The 18,071-nt window shown below is 40.2% G+C and overlaps 1 protein-coding gene across 1 annotated transcript in view; it reads left to right on the forward strand.

Annotated features, from left to right (window-relative positions):
• The window catches only part of IL2RB (interleukin 2 receptor subunit beta), an 87,804-nt gene extending 71,642 nt beyond the window's left edge, over positions 1-16,162 (forward strand). The window contains exons 13-15 of the mRNA XM_069736852.1: positions 9,246-9,327; positions 10,419-10,503; positions 13,949-16,162. Of these exons, the coding sequence (XP_069592953.1) occupies positions 9,246-9,327; positions 10,419-10,503; positions 13,949-14,575 (794 nt within the window). The 3' untranslated portion in view covers positions 14,576-16,162. The remainder of the gene's footprint in view (positions 1-9,245; positions 9,328-10,418; positions 10,504-13,948) is intronic.
• Positions 16,163-18,071: the final 1,909 nt, after the last annotated feature.

Consider the following 18,071-nt stretch of genomic DNA (forward strand, 5'->3'; position numbering starts at 1 on the left):
TATAGTATATACCTGAATGTCATCTCCTTCTATATATAGTATATACCTGTATGTCATCTCCTCCTGTATATAGTATATACCTGTGTGTCATCTCCCCTGTATATAGTATATATCTGAGTGTCATCTCCTCCTGCATATAGTATATACCTGCATGTCATCTTCTATATATAGCATATACCTGTATGTCATCTCCTCCTGTATATAGTATATACCTGTGTGTCATCTCCCCTGTATATAGTATATATCTGAGTGTCATCTCCTCCTGCATATAGTATATACCTGCATGTCATCTTCTATATATAGCATATACCTGTATGTCATCTCCTCCTGTATATAGTATATACCTGTATGTCATCTCCTCCTGTATATATATGTACCTATATGTCATCTCCTCCTCTATATAGTATATACCTGTGTGTCATCTCTCCTGTATATAGTATATATCTGTGTGTCATCTCCCCTGTATATAGTATATACCTGTGTGTCATCTCCTCCTGTATTAGACCTCGTTCACACGTTATTTGCTCAGTATTTTTACCTCAGTATTTGTAAGCTAAATTGGCAGCCTGATAAATCCCCAACCAACAGGAAGCCCTCCCCCTGGCAGTATATATTAGCTCACACATACACATAATAGACAGGTCATGTGACTGACAGCTGCCGTATTTCCTATATGGTGCAATTGTTGTAGTTTGTCTGCTTATTAATCAGATTTTTATTTTTGAAGGATAATACCAGACTTGTGTGTGTTTTAGGGCGAGTTTCGTTTGTCAAGTTGTGTGTGTTGAGTTGCGTGTGGCGACATGTAGCGACTTTTGTGAGATGAGTTTTGTGTAGCAACATGCGTGTAGCAACTTTTTGTGTGTCGAGTTACATGTGACAGGTTAGTGTAGCAAGTTGTGTGCAGCAAGTTTTGCGCATGGCGAGTTTTGCGCGTTGCGAGTATTATGTGTGGTGCCTTTTGAGTATGTGCAAGTTTTGTGTGAGGCAACTTTTGCATGTGTTGCAACTTTTGTGCATGTGGCAATTTTTCCGCGTGTGCAAGTTTTGCGTGTGGCGAGTTTTTCATGAGGAGAATTTTGCACTTGTGGCGAGTTTTGCAAGAGCCTACTTTTTGCATGTGGCGAGTTCTGCGCGTGGCGAGTTTTGAGTGGCGACTTTTGTGTTTTGACTTTTATGTGGCGAGGTTGGTGTATTTGTGGTGAAATGTGTGCTGAGGGTAATATGTGTTCAAGCACGTGGTAGTGTGTGGCGCATTTTGTGTGTGTTCATATCCCCGTGTGTGGTGAGTATCCCATGTCGAGGCCCCACCTTAGCAACTGTACGGTATATACTCTTTGGCGCCATCGCTCTCATTCTTTAAGTCCCCCTTGTTCACATCTGGCAGCTGTCAATTTGCCTCCTACACTTTTCCTTTCATTTTTCCCATTATGTAGATAGGGGCAAAATTGTTTGGTGAATTGGAAAGCGCGGGGTTAATATTTCACCTCACAACATAGCCTATGACGCTCTCAGGGTCCAGACGTGTGACTGTGCAAAATTTTGTGGCTGTAGCTGCGACTCCTCCAACACTTTTCCTTTCACTTTTTCCCCATTATGTAGATAGGGGCAAAATTGTTTGGTGAATTGGAACACGCGGGGTTAAAATTTCACCTCACAACGTAGCCTATGACGCTCTCGGGGTCCAGACGTGTGACTGTGCAAAATTTTGTTTCTGTAGCTGCGACGCCTCCAACACTTTTCCTTTCACTTTTTTCCCCATTATGTAGATAGGGGCAAAATAGTTTCGTGAATTGGAAAGCGCGGGGTTAATATTTCACCTCACAACGTAGCCTATGACGCTCTCAGGGTCCAGACGTGTGACTGTGCAAAATTTTGTTGCTGTAGCTGCGACGCTTCCAACACTTTTCCTTTCACTTTTTTCCCCATTATGTAGATAGGGGCAAAATTGTTTGGTGAATTGGAAAGCGCGGGGTTAAAATTTCGCCTCACAATATAGCCTATGACGCTCTCGGGGTCCAGACGTGTGACTGTGCAAAATTTTGTGGCTGTAGCTGCGACGGTGCAGATGCCAATCCCGGACATACACACATACACACACACACACATTCAGCTTTATATAGTAGATTACAGATTAAGAGAAAAGGATTTTTTTAACCCAAGCATAGTGCACAAAATAGGATAGAGGAGATAAGTAAATCCCGGCTCTGGGTTTATGTGACTATGTGAAAATATCAACATATTAACATTCATAGACAACATAGCCAAACTGGCCTTAAAGTGCATAGTGCAAATGCATGAAAAGTTAATAGACGCATAACAACCAACACATAACCATATAGTCCCGGTTTATAAAGCATCCATACTCACAAAACAGCCAATAATGCATAGCGCATAGCACCGCCGCCCTCGGGTCTCAGGTGCATCAGCTTCCGGCACTCATAATCGGCGTGCGGGGAGGAAATCCTCCATGACGTCATATCCGCACAGCCGATAATAGCAGAGGCCTTCAGCAAAATGCCGGATCCCGAGCGCAGTGCGCATGCGCGTCGCCATATTATTAGAGACCCAAATTTAACATAGAGAAAATGCCGCCAAATCCGAGTAGAGGCATATATGGAGATAGCACAATGCCGTACACTTCAGCTGTGACAGATATATGTCAAAATCATAAAGGTAATACCATTAATTTATAAATAACACCTAATCACATAAATTTAGCAATACATAAATGTAACATGTACCAAACCATACTGCCATATCGGACCATCAAGAAAATAGGAAATATATAAATAAATTCAAGAGACAAAAGACAATATAAATCCCTTCCATACAGTCTCTTAGCCTCCAAATCAGGCTGGTAGAGGGTTCCAAATTTAAGATCACCACAGTCTCTAATGGAGTTGAATAGGATCCTTAACATGGTCCGCCTGAGGTACCGATAGACTGACTATCTCAATCAGTGTGAGATGAGTAGAGAAGATAATATGTCACACCAGGACAAATATTGAGAATAGTTTTTTCATAGTTATTACTAAAGTAAAAAAAATAAAGAAAAAAACATAAAACACATAATAAAGACACAACAAGAGATTAAAAAGGCAGAAAACTATAAAAACGGAGCAAAGCTCAATTTATCATTTAGTCCAACAGGGGACATAGTACCAAGTGCCAACATCTGTTTCAAATGTCCCCCTCTTATGCCCCCATGTATCCTATCGATGCCTCTGACTTTAAGACCACATGGGTCAGAGTTATGATATAATTGGAAATGTCTTGGTAAAGTCTTTAATAAAGACGGATCTTCCACCTCCTTTGCAGCAAGGATATCCCTCACATGCTCTCTTACCCTAATACGTAACTTTCTAGACGTAAGGCCAATATAAATTTTAGAGCAAGGACATTGCGCAAAATAAACAAAATATGAGGTAGTACAAGAGATATAATGGACAATAGTATATTCACGAGGGCCATCGGTGGTCTTAAAGGTCTTAGCTCTTATTATGTTATGTAACTTGCAAGCCATGCAATTCCCACATGGAAAACAACCCCATCTCTGTTTTGGATTGCCAAAAAGGCTCTTGTGGGGAGCCACATAGTGGCTTCTCACCAATTGATCTTTGAGGTTTTTTCTCCTCCTTGCCGTGATGAGGAGTCTTTTGGAAATTTCCTTACTTAACACAGGATCTGTTTGAAAAATAGGCCAGTGTTTATTTAGAATTTGACGAATGGTGTCCCACTGACAATTGAATGTTGAAATAAATCTAGTTTGGATATCACCCTTATTTTTACGAATGCCAGGGCTACAAAGTAGTTTCTGTCGTGGGGTATATTTTGCATGGTGATAGCTAGGGTTGAGCGACCTTTGCTTTTATAGGATCGGGTCGGGTTTCACGAAACCAGACTTTTTCAAAAGTCGGGTCGAGTGAAATCGGCCGATCCTATAAAAAAGTCGGGGTCGGGGTCGGCCGAAACGCGAAACCCAATGCAGTGCATTGGGTTTCCATGGTTCCCAGGGTCTGAAGGAGCGGAAACTCTCCTTCAGGCCCTGCGATCCATATTTTAGTGTAAAATAAAGAATTACCTGCTGCTGGCAGCTCCCTATGCAGTTTCCAACAACTGACGTTCCAGATGTGCTCAAAGGGAGACAAGTCAGGAGACATCTTGACAATCCAAACTGCTCTCAAAAGCAGAAGTATCATGCGCAATGGCATTGTCATGGCTATAAATAGCTCCTGGGATGCTTTGGAGAAATGGCCGGAACACTGGTTCCACCACTAAATCAATGTAATGCTGAGCTGTTAATCTACCTGAAATCAAGACTAGAGGGTTTCAGCTACCTACATTATGCTACCTCACACCATAATCCCAGGAATTTTATCAGTGTAATTTTCCTTCTTGAAGGCCTCTACTTTGCGTTTCTCACATGGTCTTTAGACCAGTCTCTTGTGCTATCATCGCATCCAAGACAAAACTTGGACTTATCGCTGAACTGGACAGACCTCCATTGAAACATCCACTGTATTCTTGTTTTGCACCAAGATAGTCTTTGAGAACGATCACATCAGGTCAATTTAACATCTGCAACTGGCTCATAACTCAGTGTCATGCAAGCACATTCTGATGGTTTGTGTAGACACTGTTTGATGTCTTAGGCTTGACTCCTGATGTCTAATTTGACTTGCAGTACAGAATAGATTACTAGGGACCATTTTTCGAATCTGCTAATCTATCCATGTTAAGTTTCACCTCTATGCACCACTTACTGACATTCCACTTTGATGTTGTTCTCCCAACCACACAGACATGCAACATTGAACAGTACTGATATCTTGGCCTAAAAAGGTTCCCATGGACTGGAGTGAAAAAACAAGGTCACTCAGTTCAAGGAATCTGTTCCTCTCAGTTAGCGACAAGTGGTGATAAGTGGCACATTGAAGAGCAGGAGGCATAACATAATCATCCCACAAGACTTGTCCCAATTTTTTAGGTTTCATGTGGATATAAAAATTGCCACAGATTAAAGCGAGGCACTTAAACATTTGACCATTTGCAGATCTTAGCTACACTTGCTATGTCCTTGATTGGCATAACTTTACGACTTGTCCTTCTTGATTTTGAAATTTGTTTGCTGAAATGTTAGAAATGTATTTTTTATATTATCTCATAGGGTAATAGTTGGAATATGTCTATTATTTGTTTTTAGCTCAAATAAATTATAGCAGTCATAACAACATTTTTTTTTTAAAGTACAACATTTTTATTGGATCAGAGCTAATCATATTAAATTTCAATAAAATACAAAACAACTAAACATGAAAAACACATGGTGGGTGAATCCAGCAAGGTACAAATTTACAAATGCAAGGAAGACATTAGAAAAATATATTACGTTCTGTAAAGATATCAGGAGGCAAGAAAACGACCAAAGGGCAAGTGCAACAATTAAATAACAAATACAAAATTTGTTATCTCACAAAAAATCTTACAAAACAAAGCTGATGCCGGAACTGTCGTTGGGTGTGCAGTTATGAATGAACTCATCTCTACCACGATGTATTGACTTCAGTATGTGATTATTCTCTGTGGTTCGGGTATTTCTCATCTTTCTGGTATTTTACACAATTAAAAATGTTGTGGGGGAAGTGACAATTTTCTGTATTTGCTCTTTTAATGCACTTTAGCCTGTTTTTTAGCTCCGGTCATCTTTACAGAAAATAATATATTTTTCTAATGTCTTCCTTCAATTTGTGAATTGTCTTGTCATGTCACTTGCTGGGTGTCTTTCATGTTTGTGTTGTTGTTTTTTATTTTATAGAAATGTAATATGATAAGCTCAGATTCAATACATTTTAGCAATATTTTCTGCACAATTGAGCACAGGACTCACTTGATTGATGGCGCTGACAGTACTAGCTATAGTTTTTTTAAAATGCAATATATGAAACACATTTCATTGTCTCAGTTTCATAGTTTATTTACAACACAAATGAAGTCAGACTGAATAGTGAATTAGATGATAATGTACAATCTGAAATAAACTGAAATTAATGAAGAGTGAAATCTAACCGTCAAAATAATTGGGGCTGGTTGTTTCAGCTTTATAGAGGTCCACATGTCAATTAAATACACAACGCCCTTGATATGGGGTTGAATGTAAGGTCATAAATTCCCTCAATGATTAGCACTTGATAAGTAATGTCACTCATTAATGAATAATTACACACCGACAAGGAGCTGAAGATGCGACAGCCTTCATTACATAGAGATAATGTTTTCTCATAAACTGAATGAACATAGTAACATAGTAACATAGTTAGTAAGGCCGAAAAAAGACATTTGTCCATCCAGTTCAGCCTATATTCCATCATAATAAATACCCAGATCTATGTCCTTCTACAGAACCTAATAATTGTATGATACAATATTGTTCTGCTCCAGGAAGACATCCAGGCCTCTCTTGAACCCCTCGACTGAGTTCGCCATCACCACCTCCTCAGGCAAGCAATTCCAGATTCTCACTGCCCTAACAGTAAAGAATCCTCTTCTATGTTGGTGGAAAAACCTTCTCTCCTCCAGACGCAAAGAATGCCCCCTTGTGCCCGTCACCTTCCTTGGTATAAACAGATCCTCAGCGAGATATTTGTATTGTCCCCTTATATACTTATACATGGTTATTAGATCGCCCCTCAGTCGTCTTTTTTCTAGACTAAATAATCCTAATTTCGCTAATCTATCTGGGTATTGTAGTTCTCCCATCCCCTTTATTAATTTTGTTGCCCTCCTTTGTACTTTCTCTAGTTCCATTATATCCTTCCTGAGCACCGGTGCCCAAAACTGGACACAGTACTCCATGTGCGGTCTAACTAGGGATTTGTACAGAGGCAGTATAATGCTCTCATCATGTGTATCCAGACCTCTTTTAATGCACCCCATGATCCTGTTTGCCTTGGCAGCTGCTGCCTGGCACTGGCTGCTCCAGGTAAGTTTATCATTAACTAGGATCCCCAAGTCCTTCTCCCTGTCAGATTTACCCAGTGGTTTCCCGTTCAGTGTGTAATGGTGATATTGATTCCCTCTTCCCATGTGTATAACCTTACATTTATCATTGTTAAACCTCATCTGCCACCTTTCAGCCCAAGTTTCCAACTTATCCAGATCCATCTGTAGCAGAATACTATCTTCTCTTGTATTAACTGCTTTACATAGTTTTGTATCATCTGCAAATATCGATATTTTACTGTGTAAACCTTCTACCAGATCATTAATGAATATGTTGAAGAGAACAGGTCCCAATACTGACCCCTGCGGCACCCCACTGGTCACAGCGACCCAGTTAGAGACTATACCATTTATAACCACCCTCTGCTTTCTATCACTAAGCCAGTTACTAACCCATTTACACACATTTTCCCCCAGACCAAGCATTCTCATTTTGTGTACCAACCTCTTGTGCGGCACGGTATCAAACGCTTTGGAAAAATCGAGATATACCACGTCCAATGACTCACCGTGGTCCAGTCTATAGCTTACCTCTTCATAAAAACTGATTAGATTGGTTTGACAGGAGCGATTTCTCATAAACCCATGCTGATATGGAGTTAAACAGTTATTCTCATTGAGATAATCCAGAATAACATCCCTCAGAAACCCTTCAAATATTTTACCAACAATAGAGGTTAGACTTACTGGCCTATAATTTCCAGGTTCACTTTTAGAGCCCTTTTTGAATATTGGCACCACATTTGCTATGCGCCAGTCCTGCGGAACAGACCCTGTCGCTATAGAGTCACTAAAAATAAGAAATAATGGTTTATCTATTACATTACTTAGTTCTCTTAGTACTCGTGGGTGTATGCCATCCGGACCCGGAGATTTATCTATTTTGATCTTATTTAGCCGGTTTCGCACCTCTTCTTGGGTTAGATTGGTGACCCTTAATATAGGGTTTTCATTGTTTCTTGGGATTTCACCTAGCATTTCATTTTCCACCGTGAATACCGTGGAGAAGAAGGTGTTTAATATGTTAGCTTTTTCCTCGTCATCTACAACCATTCTTTCCTCACTATTTTTTAAGGGGCCTACATTTTCAGTTTTTATTCTTTTACTATTGATATAGTTGAAGAACAGTTTGGGATTAGTTTTACTCTCCTTAGCAATGTGCTTCTCTGTTTCCTTTTTGGCAGCTTTAATTAGTTTTTTAGATAAAGTATTTTTCTCCCTATAGTTTTTTAGAGCTTCAATGGTGCCATCCTGCTTTAGTAGTGCAAATGCTTTCTTTTTACTGTTAATTGCCTGTCTTACTTCTTTGTTTAGCCACATTGGGTTTTTCCTATTTCTAGTCCTTTTATTCCCACAAGGTATAAACCGCTTACACTGCCTATTTAGGATGTTCTTAAACATTTCCCATTTATTATCTGTATTCTCATTTCTGAGGATATTGTCCCAGTCTACCAGATTAAGGGCATCTCTAAGCTGTTCAAACTTTGCCTTCCTAAAGTTCAATGTTTTTGTGACTCCCTGACAAGTCCCCCTAGTGAAAGACAGGTGAAACTGCACAATATTGTGGTCGCTATTTCCTAAATGCCCAACCACCTGCAGATTTGTTATTCTGTCAGGTCTATTAGATAGTATTAGGTCTAAAAGTGCTGCTCCTCTGGTTGGATTCTGCACCAATTGTGAAAGATAATTTTTCTTGGTTATTAGCAGAAACCTGTTGCCTTTATGGGTTTCACAGGTTTCTGTTTCCCAGTTAATATCCGGGTAGTTAAAGTCCCCCATAACCAGGACCTCATTATGGGTTGCAGCTTCATCTATCTTCTTTAGAAGTAGACTTTCCATGGTTTCTGTTATATTTGGGGGTTTGTAACAGACCCCAATGAGAATTTTGTTACCATTTTTCCCTCCATGAATTTCGACCCATATGGACTCGACATCCTCATTCCCTTCGCTAATATCCTCCCTTAAAGTGGACTTTAGACAAGACTTTACATAGAGACAAACCCCTCCTCCTCTCCGATTTTTACGATCCTTTCTAAACAGACTGTAACCCTGTAAGTTAACTGCCCAGTCATAGCTTTCATCTAACCATGTCTCGGTTATTCCCACTATGTCAAAGTTACCTGTAGATATTTCTGCTTCTAGTTCTTCCATCTTGAATGAAGAGCGTGTCCAATCCGTACATACCCTGGAAACCTGAAAGAGCTATGATATTTTTGTTTATAAATAATGTCTTCCATTTTTAGGTTCAACCTTCCCCACACCAGGAGTGGTCGTAATTTCAGTTGTCCTGTTGATCATAGTGGTCACTCTTTGTTCCTCAAAAAGGTAAAGACCAAAATACACTTTCCATGGTCCTACGAAGAATCTTTATGTAATGTACGGTTCTGTAAAATAGTATAAGGACCTAGGGAGGTGTGAAAATAAAGCTGCAAAGTATGAATGCCTTCAAAAACAGAAGGGTCAGGCCGGGATCACATAACGTTTTCACCTACCAGCTCTACCATGGCTTATGTAGGCCTAAACGTCTGAAAATTATGCATCACAGAGCACACTGTGACTACGTCTGCATCATTATAGTCAATGGCTCCATTGTGCGTACGTTGAATCCCGTTTTGCTGGAAAACAGCCGAGAGGGCCTTTCGATTGCTTTTGATTAGCTAATTAAACCCACTGAGGGCTCACATGGGGAATGTGACTCATTATGATCCTACTCACCATCACCAGTAAGTTAAGGAGTATTCACACTGCACAATTATCATGAGTGAACGTTCTTAGAAATACTCGTTTCCCCAATAATCGTGTAGTGTAACCAGGCTAACAATTACCCAATGAACGAGCAAATTCTTCATCAGCTGAAATGATCTTTTGGTTTCCTTAAAAGATCTTCGCTATCGGCAACAATGTCCGCCGATCGGCAAATATGTAGCTGATCAGCCACTAGCCGAAAAGTGTAAACCCGGCCTTAGCTTTATTAGGACAACTTGTAGATGCTCCAATGTAAATTTTTGGGTTAACCCTTTCAAAGGAGTTTACTTGCCCTTCCTGGGTCCAGCGCTGAGTTCCCATAGCTCCTCCATGTGTCTGTTACATCATGTCAACAGCACTGCATCCAATAACGGTTAATGCCCCCGAGCTCACTGATTGGCTTGGCATGTCATCAGCGCTGCAGATTATAACAGACACCGGGCACATCAGCAGAGATTCAGCGCTGGATCCGTTGCGGGTGACTAAAGCTCTGAAGGGTTTTTAAACCAACTTTAGCCGGGGGACAGAGATTTTCTGAAGTAAGAAAAGCCCTTTAACCTCTGATATTGTACAGTATCTGGTTCCTATAAATAAATATAGATTGGTTTGCAGTTTCTCATGTATTGCCAAAATATCTTACTCGGCATAATATAGCATATACTTTTTTGCAGAGTTAAGAAGATAATGTGGATAGGTGTTCCAGATCCATCACCGTTCTTTCACCCTTTGATTGATACTCACAAAGGAAACTTCAAGGTATGGAGGACTATCCTTGCTAGTTATAACGCTCAAGATTGTATGTTTGTCATCTAATCATCTAACTTACACCTAGTTATCTGCCAATTTAATATCAATTTTGGAACTTTTGAAGTTCTTTTGAAATTTATTAACAAAATTGCAAAAAAATCAGTACGAGGATACAAAGCTCAGAAGGCGCATGACTGTCATTTCTAGGCCAAATATATTTGCGTATATACAATGTAATAGAAAAGACTACTTGCTGGATTATGAACAGAGCACTAAGAGTACTGTATTTTAGGATATACTGAAAAAATTCCAAGAAAGTCTGCTTGTATATAAGGGGGACTCTAACCCTTCAGAATACAGAGAGTGATAATTCCATCAAATATTTGCAGAAATATCCCCAATATGAATCTGCAAACTAAAAGTGGCATTTTCCAATGCATCTCAAGGTATGCAGGTTTTTCACCCTATAAGCATTTGTAAGTCATTGCACTGTGTGGTGCTGCATAGGATCTATGCAGACAGCTTTACTGTATACAGTGGCATGTAAAAATTTGAGTACCCCTAGTCAAAATTACTGTTATTGTGAGCAGTTAAGCAAGTTGAAATAATCTCTAAAAAGCCTAAAGGTAAAAAATGACACATTTCCTTTGTATTTTAGGCCAAAAATATATATATTTTCATCTTTTACATTTTAAAAATTACAAAAATGAAAGAGGGCATATGCAGAAGTTTGGCACCCTTGGAGACTTGTGGGCTCAGAAAACTTTGACCAAGGTTTCAGATCTTAAAGGGAACCTGTCACCCCCAAAATCGATGGTGAGGTAAGCTCACCGTCATCAGGGGCTTATCTACAGCATTCTGTAATGCTGTAGACAAGCCGCCGATGTTACCTGAAAGAGGAGAAAAAGAGGTTAGATTATACTCACCCAGGGGCGGTCCCGCTGCGGGCTGGTCAAATGGGTGTCTCAGGTCCGCTCCGGCGCCTCCCATCTTCATTCCATGACGTCCTCTTCTGGTCTTCATGCCGCGGCTTCGGCGCAGGTGTACTTTGTCTGCCCTGTTGAGGGCAGAGTAAAGTACTGCAGTGCGCAGGCGCCGGGCCTCTCTGACCTTTCCGGCAACAGGGCAGACAAAGTACGCCTGCGCCGAAGCCACGGCGTGAAGACCAGAAGAGGACGTCATGGAATGAAGATAGGAGGCGCCGGAGCGGACCTGAGACACCCATTTGACCAGACCACAGCAGGACCGCCCCTGGGTGAGTATAATCTAACGTCTTTTTCTCCTCTTTCAGGTTACATCGGGGGCTTATCTACAGCATTACAAAATGCTGTAGATAAGCCCCTGATGACAGTGAGCTTACCTCACCCACGATTTTGGGGGTGACAGGTTCCCTTAAATTAGCCTGTTAGGGTTATGGCTTGTTCACTATCATCATTAGGAAAGTTTGGATGATACAAATTTCCCAGCTTTATAAAATCCCAGCCTCCTCTAACTTTGTGCAAAAAAGTCATGGGTTCTTCTTAGTACCTGCTTAGCACTCTGAAAATGAAAATGGTGGAGGTCCACAAAGTAGGAGAAAGCTATAAGAAGATATCAAAGCATTTTAAAGTTGCCATTTCTTCAGTAAGAAATGTAATTAAGAAATGGCAGTTAACAGGAACAGTGAAGGTCAAGATAAGGTCTGGAAAACCAAGCAAAATTTCAGTGAGAGCTGTTCATAGGATTGCTACAGAGGTAAATCAGAACCCCTGCTTGACTGCAAAAGACCTTCAGAAAGATTTAACACACTATAGAGTTGTGGTACATTGTTCTGTTCAGAAACACCTGCGCAAATATGGCCTTCATGAAAGTGTCATCAGAAGAAAACCTCTCCTGTGTCTTCACCATAAAATTCAGAGTCAGAAGTATGAAAAAGAACATCTAAACATGCCTGAAGCATTTTGAAAACAAATCCTGTGGACTGATGAGGTTAAAATAGAACTCTTTGACGACAATGATCAACGGTATGTGTGGTGAAAAAAAGAGCACATGATGTTAGGGAAAGAACATCTCACAAACCATTAGGCATGGGGCTGGGTCATACTGTGGTGTTTTGTTGCAGCCAAAGGCACGGGGAACATATTATGGGTACAGGGATGAATGGATTCAATGAAATTTCAACCAATTCTTGATGCAAACATAACACCATCTGTAAAAGAGCTAAAGTTGAGAAGAGGATGGCTTCTACAAATAGATAATGATCCTAAACACACGTCAAAATCCACAATAGACTACCTCAAAAGGCATAAGCTGAAGGTTTTACAATGGCCTTCACAGTCCCCTGATCCGAACATCATTGAAAATCTGCAGCTAGATCTCAAAATAGCAATGCATGCAAGATGATCGAGGAATGTCACAGACCTGGAAGAATTTTCCAAGGGAGAATAGATGAAAATCCTTAAAATAACAATTGAAAGACTCTTTGCTGGATGCAAAAATCATTTAAGAGCTGTGATAATTTCAAAAGGGGTGCTACTAGGTACTAATTATAGTAATACTATATATACTATGAAACCTGCTTAGCTAACTTCTGCCTTTAAGCACTGGAAACACTTGCAATGCAACGCACTGGAAGACCTTCCAATAAACTTTATTTACTAGGTACTAATTATGGGGGGCATCCAAACCTTTGCCTAGGCCCATTTGATTAAACTTTTACATGCCATTGTAGATAGATCCTTTAAACCTGGGCTCTGACCTTAAGGGCATATCCTCAGTTTTGGACATTATCTTCTATCCACTTGATACTAGATAGCTTCCCCATTGCTGTAGGTATGACCACTTGGATTCCCACCAATCCTGAAAACTAGGGCTCTTCAGAGCCTGGTGTGGATGAAACGGTGGGCTATCATGTACATTGCCATATTATTCACACTTATTGGAGTGCCGAAGACATAGCTGAGTGCAGCACTTAGCTATCTTCTACGGTCCTATTAACAATGAATGGAGCACCAGTGCACATTATGGGCTAGTAGTCCATGAACATGGGGCTCTTTTTTTCGGGATCGGTGGGAGTTCAAGGGGTCAGATTCCCAGTGATTGGGGACATATCCCTTAGCCAATAGATGGGGGATAACTTCCGTACTGTGGATGGGGGAATAGGAATATTTTTATATCCAAAACAATGTTGGCACCCTCAAACACCGATAGTCCCGGTAGTTGACATTTCAAAACTAAATGTAACTCATTGTATGTTATTACCCAGGGCATATTTGTTCTTTTTTAATATTGGCATAATAGACACGATTTGTCATAGGATACTAAGCTATTGCTTGTCTGCAATGATCTTCTCAAGAAAAAAGTGGGCACATGTTACACTTCCATATCAGTAGAGGTTGAAAAACAACTACAAGTTAATAGTCCTTACGTATCCATTTACTGTAATAATTTTAATTCTTCCTCTTTTTCTTTTCAGAAATGGCTGTCCACCCCTTATGTTTTTTCACCATTCTTCCAAGATCCAAGTCCTGTTGTTATTTCCCCGGTTAGTTTTAACAGTAATGTAGAAGAACAACATCTGAAAAGCCCCCCTACTCCAAAATCAGAAGGACACAAAGACAATTTGGGACACTCCGGCTCAAGCTTTAACAATCAGGAATATTTCTCTTCTGTCTACTTCGGATATGACCATTTTCCATCAACAATTTTAACTCCGACTTTACACTCTCCAACTAATGAAGCTATGCCTCTGTTCCAGGCTGAGTATCTCTGTGCCCCTCAATCTCTTGCAAGTTTTGGTGTCTATAATGGGTCGTTTGAACAGGATGCACCAAACAGAGTCATACAGATGCCTGTACTTGTGGAAGAAGTCATTGCAAATCTCGAATGTGATGATGAGAATGGAGAAATTTCTGGTCATCGAGAAGCAGAGAATGTGAAGGAACAAGAAAGAGAAGAAAGTGCTGCCCATCAGAAAGAAAATATATTTCCTACAACTCCCTTGCCACAGCAGCATGGTGGCAGAACATCAGAAATAGCCAATGTTGCAGCAGACTACCTCTCGCTCAAAGAGTTAAACCAGAAGCATTGCCAGTGGGTGTGATAAGGTATACCCAGTATTTACTAGTACGCGTTACATACCACCTTACGAGCCAATACATATGAGTGGCACAATGTGCACCTGGGGACGCGACAATGAGTGAGCAGAAAGAAAAACGTATAGCACCTGGAAGAAGGGGTACGTCAGAGGAATAGTGGAAATATCGGAATTTAGCATTGTTACAAGAAGAAGATCTACACCACGATGTAAATAAGTAAAATGTTGTATAGTCTGAATTTTGGACAAGCAATTACTTATGGGCTACAAATATCTCATCAGTCTGGTTCCATTGAAAATAGACCCTTAAGGCTGTAGATAATGTGGCACTAGAGGCTTCTTTTAGACCAGTAGAGCTTGAGAAACTCAAGACAGACTAGTTTCATTCATTTTGGATGGTTCTAAAAAGTGTAAGGTTCTCCTAAGCTGCAGACATTAAAGCGAACAATGGATAGAGGACTGGCTCTTTCAGGACAATTCCTTTTCGAAAAATGCATTTCCAGCTAAACTGTGGAGATGAAGAGACACAAAGACAGCAAGGTTTTTTTTTACATTTAAAAAGGTGCTGGCCCGGCACCGAAACGCAAAGGTGTGAATAAAAACCCAAGTACTGTGACATATCCACTAAAGTGAAAAATTGCAGAATGGCACACTGTAAAGTACCAACAAACTTTACTGAACAGTTCTTGTCACTTTCTAGTCAAAATAATTCACCAAGACTTCAGGTTTAAATATTTCAGTTGTAATACCTTCAGGGCACCAGTAAAATCCTCGAGGGGCCGGAAAAGTTATTAAAAGTAGTGCACCACTCTGCTCTTGCTGCCCTTTGCAGTCTTTATGATTTTTCCACAGCTACTTCACCTCCAATAGATCCAGGCTCAGCCATGTACACATACTCCTGTGGCTAAAGCTTTCATCGCTGGTCAACTTTTTGCCCTCTTGCTGAAGATTGTCAGTCACCTCACAGAAGGGAGGCCTTGGTAGTGGAGTCCTTGCCATACCATATAGTTTGCTTAAAAAAATGTCATAATCCAAGCATGGACCATCATGCATGGACTGTCCTGACCCACCCTTGATAGCTTCAAATGAGGCTGTCAAGTTTGGGCCAAGGCATCCACAAACAATCTGAACATCACAGTCCATGACACACAGATGTGTAAATGCGTCATAACTTGGATGCTGATATAAAAACCACATATAGAAAAGAACAAATTCTCAACTGTTATGGAGGATGTGTTTTTTTCCACACTGATAACGAGGCCATAATTTTCCACTTCAATGTAGTACATTACAGCTATTTAAGTAAATGGGTGACCATAAAAGATGGATTTGCTGAGTTCTAAAGATCTGGAGTTGGCCTTTGCATTTGCTCTACCCTGTTACTAATAATGAGCATACAACCCAAGCCCATTCTCCTATATCAAAGGTGGGCAACACTTCACCAAATCTTTAAACATACTGACCAAATAGTTTTTAAAGGGAACCTTTCACCTGAATTTGGCGGGACCAGTTTTGGGTCATATGGGCGGAGTTTTCGGGTGTTTGATTCACCCTTTCCTTACCCGCTGGCTGCATGCTGGCCGCAATATTGGATTGAACTTCATTCTCTGTCCTCCGTAGTGCACGCCTGCGCAAGGCAATCTTGGAGGACAGAGAATGAACTTCAATCCAATATTGCGGCCAGCATGCAGCCAGCGGGTAAGGAAAGGGTGAATCAAACACCCGAAAACTCCGCCCATATGACCCAAAACTGGTCCCGCCAAATTCAGGTGACAGGTTCCCTTTAAACTATACCAAGTCATAAAAGTATCTTTGTTTTTAAGATTGAAATACAACTTTATTAGAAATACATAAAAACACATATGGTAGATTAAAAAAGTGCCTCCAACCAGATACACATTATATATAGGCCAGCTAAAGCATATGGTTATAAATTATCATAACATGCTGATAGGTTTTTCAATTTCTCCTTCTAATTCTTACCAATACCAAATTTGCATATGCTGCCCAGGGTGTTAAAGATAGTATACATCACCAGATAATAAAGACTTTATATCTGGAATATCACTGGTGTGATTTGAAAAAAACTACAATATATACGGTATATCAATATCACAATTATGCATACCCAATTGTATAGAGTAATCCACCGTATTATATATGAGAGCACATGCTTAAGAAACCAGCATACTGACAAGTCCCAACTACTGGTAATTACACCGTGTGGAACCATTCATAGAAGGTGCACATCACCACATCATTATCCACAGCATACATGTCATATCATAAATGTAAAGGGAAGAGGTCAAAAAAACTCTGATAAACACATATTACCTGAGCCCCAATGCTTTAAAGATTAAATGCCCAGTGGCGTGCTGTGCCTCCAAACAACCCCGACGCGCGTTTCATGCCTGCTTCTTCCTGGGGCCCTATTTAAAGGGGTTGTTCAACTATAAATTACTTTTTTTAAGCCATGGATTCATTAAGAATAATAAGCAATGGCTTACACAAGTTCCAACCTGGCTAGGCTCCGGAAGCGGTGCTCTGCCTCATTCGGAAGTCCCAAAGTTTGGTAACTAGAAAAGTATTTCACCTGATGTTTCCAATCAACTCAAGGCGCTGGGGCTTCTGAATGGGGCAGACACTGCTTTTGGAGCTGGCAGAGACCTTTGGACCAGCCAGAGCTGGAGCCATAGGGACTGCTGTAAATGTATTTTTAATTAATCCATAGCTAAAAAAAATAATTGACCGAGATGCTCTCCATTTTGGCCTTCTTATGCACTAAGAAAACATATAAGTCTAGATGACTTGTCGCTGGTAATTAGCAGGATTTGTTGCAGGAATGAAGTTTAACCGCATCTTTTACCCATTGCATTACAAGTTTATCCATTCTTAAATGAAAACAAAGGTGAACTATGCATTATTATAACCTGGTGTAAATTTGTGTAAATACAGTATATAAATCAGTTTTGTGATTTATTTTGCATGGCAAACGAAGCTCTTACTTCTAATAAAGGGTTACACTTTGGTTTCAAGAGAAAAATGTTTTCTTCCTAAATCATTATCATAAGAATTATTTTTAGAAAAATATATGACCAGTCATGAAGATTCATGTTATTATGATATATTGTGTTTGGTGTGACATGCCCAAATAAAGTGTTACATTTTTTATATATTTTCTTATTAGTGAGATATACAGTGGGGGAAATAAGTATTTGATCCCTTGCTGATTTTTTAAGTTTGATCACTGACAAAGACATGCATAGTGGATGCTTTCCTGAAACGGAAAGTACTTGCAAGCAGCATAATACAAAGAATAGCTGGTTTACCCAGAATCCTTTGCAGTAGGCGGAGCTATGCAAATCATCTCTTTCCACCCCAGTCTAATCCACAGCGCTTGGAACCGCCAAGCGTGCAATGCTGCGGATTAGTTTCTAAAATTACACAGCCAACCAATTCCTACCTGTGGACACGTGTTTCGGGCTTTAGGCCCTCATCAGCA

Source organism: Ranitomeya imitator, chromosome 8 (genome assembly GCF_032444005.1).
Source record: "Ranitomeya imitator isolate aRanImi1 chromosome 8, aRanImi1.pri, whole genome shotgun sequence".
Lineage (NCBI taxonomy): Eukaryota > Metazoa > Chordata > Amphibia > Anura > Dendrobatidae > Ranitomeya > Ranitomeya imitator.